The following is an 11,944-nucleotide window of genomic DNA, read 5'->3' as shown; positions in this document are numbered from 1 at the left end:
TCCAGTCCTGCAAGCTCCATTCATGGTGAGTGCTCTACACAGGTGTACCATTTTTTATCTTTCATATTATATTTTTACTGTACCTTCTGTATGTTTAGATATACAAATCCTTACCATTGTGTTCCAACTGCCTACGGTATTCAGTGCAGTAACATGCTATACAGGTTTGTAGCCTAGGAGCAATAGCCGTACGATATAATCTAGGTGTGCAGTAGCCTATACCATCTAGGTTTGTGTAAATACACTCAATGATGTTTGCACATGATGAAATTGCTTACCGACGCATTTCTCAGAATGTATCCCTGTTGATGAGTGACCCATGACTATATAGCTTATAAAAAGTGCAAACATCAGGACAAAGGGCCATATGCTAGTTCTTTCTAGTAAAAAGTTATAAAAAACTCAAAAAAAAAGTAGTTTTCATATCTGAGGAATTACTACTTAACTGTAAATTTGAGGAACACCAATTTTCTGTATTTTTTTTTGGTAGGAAATTTGCAAGGATGATGCAGTATACTGAGTATCAATCACTACTGGGAAATAGTAAAGCAGTCATTAGGGTTTTAAAGGTTATTTCCATGCATTTGCGCACGCACGTGTGTGTGTGTGTGTGTGTGTGTGTGTGTGTGTGTGTGTATGACAGAGCCTTCAAATATACCCTTAGTATTTAATATTTAAATGAAACTAAAAAATGTTATCATGTCATGGTTTTGATCTTTTGTAATGTATAACAACACCTGTAGTCTGACTTGACTGAGGTGTGTGGAGTGCTTTCCTGTCCTACGCTGATGAGCACTGTGGGAATACGGTTATAATCCTGCCTTTGACCTACCAAAAAGGGAGAAGAACATCAGAATTTTATACTTTATTTAAAATTAATAAAATGAAAAACAGTTACAAGTAAATGAAAATTCAGTACATTTAGTTGGATATTATTTGTAAATTTACATATTCACAAGCTCATAGATCCATCCTTCACCACCATCAAACATTTTAGTCTACGTAGTCAAAGTCTTCTGGAATTCCAAAATTTTTATCAATTTTATTTTCTTCAAGTCCAAATTTTCTTTTGGCCCAAGATTTTATTGCAAATATATTATCTATAGAGAAAATTGAGAAGTACTTTTGAGAATTAAAAACACAATCATAAAACATTTCAAGTATAATTATCTTCCTTGTTCTGTGCTTTCTTCTATTAACTTTCAGAAGTATCAAAAAAGTTTTCTGTATTTTCAATTGTAATGGCAACTAATTATAGAAAAAAGATTTAAAAACTATTTTGAACAAGTAAACGGATATCATATTTAAAAACTCAGTAAGCTGACTGTTGCTAAAGAATACCTGACTTAAGAATAATATTTAATACAAAGACAGGGACAGTTTAATGGTATCTTTTCTGCATTTCCACAACAGAGGCCGGGACTGTTACTTCAGGAATTAGAGTTGCCCCTGTTCCCAAAGGGAACACATTTTCTCCAGACCCTTCTTCCTTTCCCACTGAGAGTAATGGCTTCCAGACAATCAGGCCTGTGTGAGGGAGAGGGAGTGGGGAGGAGGGAAAGGGCGTCTCCTCTTTTAAGACTAAGATAGGAACAGACGTGTCCTCAACATCCCCTAGGGGGAATTTAAAATGCATTTTACCACTTAAACAGTGTTATATCTACTTAAGGGAATTTATCCCAAGGAAATAAAACAAATTGTGTACAAAGATTTTTGGTAAAGGATCCTCACACCAGTGCAATAATAGAAAAAAAAAAAAAAAGCAATCTGAATGTCCGTTCATCAGGGAAAGGTGCCTATGCACAGGCTGTGGGGATGCAGGACAATACCAGTGTGCCACCAGGGGCTGCACTTGGGGGGTTGGAATGACAGCGGTTTTTTTCCTTAATTTCAAATATTTCTTTCTTTCTTTTTTTTTTCCTAAGAATCTTACACTGTCACCCCATATAGAGTGCAGTGGCATCATCATAGCTCACAGCAACCTCAAACTCCTGGGCTCAAGCAATCCTCCTGCCTCAGCCCCTCTCTCTAGCAGCTGCGACTGCAGGTGCATGCCACCAGACCCCGCTAATTTGTCTGTTTTTCCTAGAGACAGGGTCTCACTATATTCCTCAGGCTGGTCTTGAACTCCTGACCTCAAGCGATCCTCCTGCTTCAGCCTCCAAAAATGCTAGAATTACAGGCGTGAGCCACCATGCCCAGCCATCTAGATACAGTTTAAGAACTTTTTTAAGTAAAAAGAAAGCAAACCTTAACTAATAGCTGTATGATAACTTTTAGTTATAAGTTTTACTGATATTTTCTTTTTGTTTGTTGTGAAGACAAGGAGATTTACTGAGGTATAGTTTGCTTTATCTCTTATCTCCATCTTTTCATAACACATGTTTATGTTGGAAGGAGTAAGTTGTAACTTCAAATGGAAATATGGTTATTAACAGCTGTTTCTGCTGTTCTAAAAATATCTCCCTTTTACATGATTTTTAAAGTTCCAGGTTCTTTCACAGCTAATAACATGGTGGTGGGGGAGTTGTTCCAACTGTTTTTCTAATCATAATTTTGGAAGTTTATGATCAAATGGAAAACATAAAAGGATTTTTTAAGAGAAAAGGAAAAGAGGAGCATTTATCTATGTGTCTAACATTGTGCTGAAGGGCTTACAAACTGTCTTATTTAATTCTCTTAAAATGTGAGGAAGATATTATTTATCCACATTGAACAGATGAGGAAGTAGGTTCAGAGAAGTTCAAGAGGTCATACAGCAAATTAGGAGCACAGCTTGGATTCCTTTCAAAGTCAAGTTCCTTCCACCACACGCACATGCTGCCTGCTCCCACTGTTTGCTGTGCTGCTTTTTCAAGAACTACTGGGGGGAAAATCACCTTGGACTTTTGTCTTACTTTTCAACTAAAAATCTACTTGCTTCTGTTTTAGGACTCAATTTTATATTTCTCAAATCCATACAGTATCACTGTATTTATTATTTATTTATATTTTGTGGGAGATATATTTCATTATTCTCTTTCCTTTAATGTTAGTTTGCTGTTTTTACCTTCCTCTGTTCTTACCACTAAAGCATTATATTACTTAGGAAATAACTTTGTGATAAATAAGGTTGCAATTTTACAAAAAACTAAAGGCCAGTTATATTATCAATCTACTTGATTCTAAAAAAGACTAGGAAGAAAATAATTCATTTAAATGATTAAACTTTTTGTGAAAAGCACAGAGGCTTGGATAGGGAGTCAGGGAAACCTGGCTCAAATCTTCGTTCTTCCAGTGACTAATCATCTTTGACTAAATGTAGTTACTTGAAGCTTTTTACATCTCTATGTCAACTTAACTTTATCCATATTCTCCTACAGAAACATAATAAGGATGAGTAAATACATGTGAAGGCATTATAGATTCTTACCGGGGTGGAAAAATTCAATTACCATTGTTTTGTAATTAAGTATTGGAAAAATATCAGTGTGATTTTCTAACAGGTTTTAACAATAATAATACTTGTATATAATTCAAGAGCAATCACTATTTATTAACTTTCTCCTAAACCTTAAGGCACACAGATAATGTCTTATTAATTCCCGTTTCTATGGACTATCTCTGGTATAGATCAGAAGGTATATCCTCTGACAAATTGATGTCTGAGGCATTTACATGCAAGCAGGCTTGAAGAGAAGACATTATCATGTAGTGAGTGAGAGCTCAGACTCCGGAATCAGAAATGCTGGATTCTAATTCCTGTTCTGCTGCCTAGCACATGTGTGGCCTTGGACTCCTGAGAGCCTTAGCTTTAGCTTTATCTTTTAAATTAGGGGTAATAATCATATTATTATCCTCAAATATCATATCATTAATTCCTCACAAGAGTATTGTGGAGACCAAATAAGAATGCACCGTAGACACTAATTACAAAATAAATGGCATATAGTCGGCCCTCAACAAATGTTAACTATTATTATTATTAGCAAGAAGATAAATCTTCAGTATTTCATGAAATTCTTAAAGGTGTGTCTTACATTAATATATATAGAAGTTAAGTGATGAGCCCAAGTGACTTATCTTGGGAAAAGTTGCATGATAGTTAATAGAAGCAATCATTAGTTTTACAAAAATATTTTACACTTTACAAAATGACTAATAAGATTATTAAAAAAACCTTACCTGAAGCAAATGAAATGATTTAATATATAAAAACTTGAGTAACGTATATATTTTCAGAAATGCCTTTTTTTCTTCTTTTTTTTTGAATAAAGCTAGCACAAAGACATCTGAATTTTATATTACAGTAGGTGTGGAAGAAGTTTAACTATATAGTTTACCAGTGTTGTTTATAATACATACCAGTCCATCTGTTAGCAGCTTCTTTGGCTACTTTATTAGCTTGACCTAAAAAAAAATTATATATGTAAAACTTACACATTTATATATAAAACTTTATATTTTTACACATATAAAATTATCTTTAGCTATGTACAGATTTATATCTTTTTCATATGAACAAAATTTTAATAAAATTTTTATATATATGATGGCTATGAAAAAAAGTTCACATAGTTATGTAACATTGTATCTTATAAACCTCAAATTCCCAAGGAAATTTTAGATAGGTGCAGTTACATTAGCCATTAATAGAAATTCAGTATAAACAATTTCCCTTTCCTAAATGGTCATCAACATTGTACTTGCTCCTTTAAAGACAACATAGAAGTTTAAATGAGAAGTGTTTCTCAAACAACTTACCATAACAAAATACAATAAAACAACTTAAATTTAATGGTAAGAATTTTACTGTACAATATTAAACTGTAATAAGCCTAACCTTAAAAAAATTTTGTGGTAAGAAGGTAGCCCCACAGGAAGAAATAGTTACTTTTTAGTTAATATTAATTAAGGGACAGGGTCTCACTCCTTCACTCAGGCTAGAGTACAGGGGTGTGATCATAGTTCACTGTAGCCTCGAACTTGTGGGTTCAAGCGATCCTCCTGCCTCTGCCTCCCAAAGTGCTGGACTTACAGGCATGACACATAATGCTATTAAATGTATCTGTATGTATATTATGTCTTTCAAGTTAATCTATACAGCACATAATAATGCCATGATTAACTGGGCATAAATATTACTTATAATGATGGCCTTTTTGAAAATTGAAAGATAATTCACATACCACAGAATTCCCCACATAAAAGTATATAATTCAGTGTTTTTTATTATATTCACAAGTTGTATACAACCATTACCACTACCTAATTTAAGAACATTTTTTCTTCATTATTTTTTTCTTTCTGTTCCTCAGATTAGAAAATTTCAGTTGAACTATCTTCAAGTTTGTTTGTTTGTTTGTTTATTTACTTACTTACTTACTTATTTATTTATGAATGAGACAGAGTCTCACTCTGTTGCCCGGGCTAGAGTGCCGTGGCGTCAGCCTAGCTCACAGCAGCCTCAAACTCCTGGGCTCAAGCGATCCTTCTGCCTCAGCCTCCCGAGTAGCTGGGACTACAGGCATGTGCCACCATGCCCGGCTAATTTTTTCTCTATATATTTTTTAGTTGTCCGATTAATTTCTTTCTATTTTTAGTAGAGACAGGGTCTCGCTCTTGCTCAGGCTGGTTTTGAACTCCTGAGCTCAAACAATCCGCCTGCCTCGGCCTCCTAGAGTGCTAGGATTACAGGCGTGAGCCACCGCGCCTGGCCTATCTTCAAGTTTATTGATTCTTCTGCCCACTCAAATCTGCTGTTAATCCCTCCGGTGAATTTTTCATTTCAGTTATTATAGTTTTCAATTTCAGGATTTCTATTTGGTTCCTTTTTAATAATTTTTATCTCTTTATTAATAGTACTTTAGACATGGTTTTCTTTTGCTATTTGAACACGTTTAAAATAGCTGACTTAAAGTCTTTGTCTAGTAAGTCCAACATGTGGGCTTCCTCAGAAACAATTTCCAATGATTGTTTTTATTCCAGTGCAAGTCTTACTTTGTTTCTTTGCCATTATTAAGGAAAATCAGAGTTACTTGAACACAAGTACTGTGATACTGTGACAGTAAATCTGATAACCCAGATAACTACTAAGTGACTAACAGGCAGGCAGTGTTTACAGCATGGATATGCTGGACAAAGGAATGATTCACATCCCAGGGAGGATGGAATCTTGCAATTTTTGGTGGCAAAACTAGACAGTTAAAATAGTACAATATAGCAACCCTGGAAATCAGATTCTTCCCCCTCCCTAGGGTTTTTGCTTGTTGTAGTTGTTAGCATTTGTTTAGTAATTTTTCTGAACTAATTCCGTGAAGTCTGTGTTCTTTGTGGTGTGTGGCCACTGAAGTCTCTACTCAGTGCAGTGATCTGCTGTTGATGAAACAGAGATTTCCTTAAAGACATGGATTAAATCTCTTTGTGAAGAGGTTATCTTTGCCAAAGAGCTCGGCCAAGTCTCTGCTAAGGGGCTGTGTGTGTGTGTGTGTTGGGGCATGCCTTCAACATTCGTGTCGGCAGTTTATAACTCTGCCTTAGTCTTTGTTTCTTGCTTGCACAGAGCATCAAGGTCAGATAGATGTGGAAGCTTAAGACCTTCTCAGGTCTTTACTGAGAATGTGAATTGCCCTACCATGTATGTAGCCTTCTAGATTTCCAGGAATATATCACTTTTGAAAGAACCTATGGACATCTCCTTCAGTTCCTCCTTTTAAACTTTTTGATTAGTCTACTGTTTGCCTCAACTGTTACTCATCACTTAAGACAGCTGTGAAGTTAAAACTCTTGCTTGTAATTGCTTTAGAAAAACACTCCTTAGGGAGAAAATGATAATATTGGGCAACTCCAAGCCAGGTCACACAAAGACAATCCTTTCTGTTGGTGTCTTTCAGGGAACCACCAGACACATAAATAATGACAAGTCTTTGGGATTGAGGCTCTTAATGAGCTCCAGCTGCATTCTGCTCCCTCTGACAACAGGAATGCAGGGCTGTTATCTTTCAAGGTTACTGCTCAGCTGCAGGGTGGGGATGAGAATAAGGCAAGTTAAAACACCACAAAGCTCACTATTCTTACAGAGGGCTAGCTATTTTTCTTGAATAGGCTCCTGAAAACCTTTAATTCATTTCCAGAGTTCTGAAAAAGTTGATTGTAACAATTTTTGTGAGTTCTTATGCAAAGGCAAGTTTTCAGAAGTCCTTACTCTACCTTTTCACTGTCATCTTTGCATTTATTTCTAAGAAAATTTCTTAAGTACTCCTAAGATCACTTACTTTCAAGTATTTTTGTGGGAATTTAGTTTCTACTACTTGTTTTATCTGGTCTCATTTGAATAATGGTCAGCATAGCTAAAATTAAAATTTATTTTTAAGTGAATTATTGCTTTTACTTCTCACTTCTTAGAAACTAGCAATTAATCTTGCTAATATGTGCTTAATGATATCAATAATTCAACTGTCATGATGAAATATAAATATTTCTTATAGGCATTATTAAGAAATAAAAAATAATATATAGCCATGCCTATATGAACAAATGGTTATGGCTATTATCAGAAAATTGCATCCCAAATAAACCATGACAGACTTAGAGATAAGCTTGAGTGTTATAGCTGCTATAGCCATGTTATTAAGAACCAATCCTATTAAAGTCAATTTGTGAAACCCATAATCCTTTAATCCAGTATAATCTGTTCTGCACTAACATGATAGATGAAATCCTATGAAACCCCTCATTATCAAAAAGCACATTTTAAAAACAATAATTTTATTAAAAAGGAGATTTGGGAGAGTAGAGGTTAAAGTCTTAAAAAAGTCTCTCAATTTTGTGATTAGGAGATCACTGTCATCTACTACTTAAATATTTAAATTTCTTATATTTGTAGGTTTACAGTTTTCATCAAACTTGAAAAACTGTAGCTTTTATTTCTTCAGATACTTTTCTGGCCCAGCCTTCTGTCCCCCCAAACACACTCCCTTTGAGAGTCTACACATATATTAGGTTGCTTAAAGTCCTATAGCTTATGGATGCCATTTTCATATTTTTTTAAATTAGTTTTTTCTCTTTCATTTTAGATAGTTTCTATTGCTATGTCCTCAAATACACTAATCTTTTCTTCTGCAAAAGTAATCTTCTATTAATCCAACATAGTGTATTTTTCATGTCAGACATTGTAGTTTTCATGTCAAAAAGTTCAACTGTTTTTCTATCTTCCATGTTTCTACTTAACTTTTTGAACATGAGGAATATATTTTTTTTTTTTTTGACACAGAGTCTCACTCTGTTGCCCAGGCAAGTGCAGTGCAATCAGCCTAGCACACAGCAACCTCAAACTCCTGGGCTCAAGCGATCCCCACCTCAGCCTCCTGAGTAGCTAGAACCACAGGGATGAACCACCACACCTGGCTAATTTTTTCTATTTTTAGTAGAGACAGGGTCTTGCTATTGTTCAGGCTGGTCTTGAACTCTTGAGCTCAAATGATCCTCCCGCCTGCCTTCCAGTGTGCTAGGATTACAGGCGTGAGCCACCATACCTGGCTAAAGAATACGATTTTAATAATAATTGTTTTAATGTTCTCATCTGATGATTCTAATTTATGGGTTAGTTTTGACTGAATGATTATTCTGCTCATTATAGATTATGTTTTCCTACTTCTTTGCATGCCTGGTAATATTTGCTTGTATGTCAAACATAAGAAATTTTGTTAGTTGCTAAATATTTTTTATTCTTATAAATATTCTTGAGCTTTGTTTTGGGATGTATTTAAGTTATGTGGCAATAGACTGATGCTTTCAAGTCTTGGTCTCATGATTTGTTAGGTAGGTCCAAGACAGAGCTTAGTCTAGTGCTAATTCCTCCCTCTATTGAGAAAAGACCTTCTTGAGTACTCTATCCAATGCCCTCTGAATTATACATTTTCCCAATCTGGCTGGTAGGAACAAGCACTATTCCTAGCCCTAAGTGAGTCCCTGGCGCTGTTCCTTCTCTCCTTTCCGATGGTTCTTTCCCAGCCTTGGGCAGTTTTCTCATATGGCTGTACTGAATATTTGACGGGGACCCTTTGTATATAACCAGAGTTCTCTTTCTGTACAATTCCCTCCTCTCCAGCACACTTTTCTGTAAACTCTAGTCATGCTGATCTTCCTCTTAGTTTCATCTCAACTCAGGGAATCTGCAGGACTCTGCCTGGGTTCTCCTTCACTATGCTGAGGCTAGGAAACTCTCTCAACAAAATAAACTGGAGCACTAGTAAAGCTCACTTCATCTGTTACCTTTCTCTAAGAATCATTGTCCTTTGTTCTCTGATATCAAGTATTTTGAAAACCACTGTTTCATATATTTTGTTTGTTTTTGTTGTTTTTCAGGTGGGAGGATAAATCCAGTCCCTGTTACTCTATCTATGCTGCATTTGAATAAAGTTTTATGTTTGCTGTTCTGAATCTTAAAAGCAAAGGAACTAGACATCTCTCTATAAAAGTATGAAGTTAGTTTAAAAATTCTTTTTACCAGCATATAGACACTTTGACAGTTTTTTTTCCTTATGACTGAAGTTTAGTGGCTTTCCATAGAAAAAGACATTTTACCCTCACATCTAAAATCCATTTATGGAATAATGTAATTATTCCATTATCTACTATCTGTAAAATATGTTAAGTTTTCTATAATTAAAGTACTCCATAAAAATAGATAATATTCTTCAATGGAGTGAAAAAATTACACAAAGCCAGGAAGGAAGGACTTTTACCCTCTCATTCCCAAGTCAAAAATTAATATATCTAATAGATTCACCATTACAAATTCTCCAGGATCCAAATATAGACACATCTTTATGTGGCTGCATAAATAACTATTAAAAGATAATATATGTCTGATATTGATGAAGAATGATAGATAGTCTAGTCTCTTTACTCCCAGAAACCCAGGAAATTTTATTTTTTTTCTTACTCAGTTAGACTTCATATCCTGCATAATGCTCATTCACATTGGCACATTTTCCCTGAGTCGAGGTTCAGGAAATTAACAGGGATAGAGAACTGAGTTGGGAAATAAGTTACCAAACTTTCACATTCAAGGGTTAAGATGGAGGGTAGAATGCAGGCAACCAGTATAAAATTTCAGTTGTAACTTTCTCCTCAACTGTGTTATTCCACTCCAGAAAGTTCATCATCCTTTGCATACCCTGCAACTTTTTTTTTTTTTTTTTTGAGACGGAGTCTCATTCTGTTGCCTGGGCTAGAGTGCAGTGGCATCTTCATAGCTCACTGCAGCTTCCGACTCCCGAGCTCAAGTGATCCTCCTGCCTCAGCCTCCTGAGTAGTTGGGACTATAGGCGCCTGCCACCATGCCCAGCTAATTTTTAAAAATTTTTTGTAGAGATGGGGCCTCGCTATTGTCCAGGCTGGTCTCAAACTCCTGGCCTCAAGATTTAATCCTCCCACTTTGGTCTCCCAAAATGCTAGGATTACAAGCGTGAGCCACAGCGCCTGGCCTTGAAACTTTTTCTAGTTTGAATACTTTTCTAAGAGATGATAGACTTGCCAAAACTGCTGCTTGATTTAGATGTATAAGGAATGGCAATATCTTAAAATTGCATACCTGGAATAAAAGTTTTCCTACTTCCTGAAACAGTCTGGCACAATTCTTTCTCCATGCTGATTTCCTGAACCTCAATGTGATCCGCTGGCTTAGGATCACCATTGGTAGGTCAGAGTAGTTTAGTAAGCCTAAATAAGAGTTTTAGTCATTTCTGAGTGGATAGAAGTTATCACAATTATGAAGAGGATCAGGAAGACACAACTAAGGTGTTGTCAGTTAGAGTCACCTGCTCAAGGAAACAGCTGTGGCAGTACAATAGGGACCAGGGAGTGGAAAAGCTTAAGCCTTATTGGGTATGGCTAAGTGTTGTAGGTCCTAGACATAGAAGAGAATGAAACAGGTAAGCAAAGAGGTGGCACTCCAAGGAAAGAGCACAAGAATTACACAAAACTGAAATTAGTAAAGAAGGCAAGTAACAGTAATAAATGAAGGATCAGATTTGGTTACTGTGAAAACTCAAGATTGTTCATGAACTTATAGAAGGTACAGACATGCTGATCCTGAAAATAAATCACCTAAAATATTAAACTTGGATAAGAAAACTGTCCTTGAGATTCTCCTTCATGAGAAGCTGCTGCAGACAAGGTATATAATGTTTGATATCCTCTTGACCAAGCAGTCTGTGCTCCCATCTGAAGATGAATTATGAGCAGGCCTAGCTTATTATTAATAGTAGTAACCTCCTCTCCTGCTGCTGTGTGTGCTTGTGTTCACTAAGGGTCATCTGATATTAGTTAAAACTTTCAAACAGATTAAAATGATTAACTTTGTAGCACTAGATATGGTTAGCTCCTCTACGGGATGATGATAAATGAATCTGTGGACAGCATTAATGAGCTAACATGTCTCCCCAAATACTTAATTTACAGAGAAAGACTGGCTCAGGGAGTTCTTCTCCCTCAACTTCTCTTTGAAAAATCACCCTGGGTAGTAATCAGCTGACATAAGGCCACCACATAGCACCATCTAGGCTATGTACTGCATATACGTGAAAAATGCCTCCTGGAGTTGCACAAAACAGGGATACATTTCTAAATTGAAGTTCAACTTTAGATTTACACTAACTGAACTGCTTAAAATATTTTTAATTGTAAAGAATACCACCAAGGACTAGGACAGCTTAATTGCCATCAAACTATTCTCGGGTTAATTTTAAAGTACCAAATATTTTTAATTGCTCTCAAAGCCTTCGAGCACATACCATATTATCGGTTTTTCTAAAAGTTTCATTTGGTAAAGTTCTCTAAATAAAATATACGCTGAGACAGAAAAATATGAAGAAAGTTATCTTCCAAAGCAATTAAATGCTGTGTTTTTATAATACATTCTTTAATTTCCTCAAATATTTAAATTTTTATCTTTATATAA

General features: G+C 35.6%; 1 protein-coding gene across 1 annotated transcript in view; it reads right to left on the bottom strand.

Moving 5' to 3' along the window:
* Positions 1–993: 993 nt before the first annotated feature.
* Positions 994–11,944, bottom strand: part of MND1 (meiotic nuclear divisions 1 homolog (S. cerevisiae)) — a 67,843-nt gene continuing 56,892 nt past the window's right edge. Inside the window, exons 4-5 of the mRNA XM_012645240.1 lie at positions 4,345–4,389; positions 994–1,100 (exon numbers count right to left, since the gene is read on the bottom strand). Coding sequence (XP_012500694.1) covers positions 994–1,100; positions 4,345–4,389 — 152 coding nt within the window. The remainder of the gene's footprint in view (positions 1,101–4,344; positions 4,390–11,944) is intronic.

This window comes from Propithecus coquereli, unplaced genomic scaffold, assembly GCF_000956105.1.
Source record: "Propithecus coquereli isolate 6110/MARCELLA unplaced genomic scaffold, Pcoq_1.0 Scaffold228, whole genome shotgun sequence".
NCBI lineage: Eukaryota > Metazoa > Chordata > Mammalia > Primates > Indriidae > Propithecus > Propithecus coquereli.
Note: the sequence above shows the minus strand (reverse complement) of the source record. Positions and strands in the feature narration are given on the sequence as shown.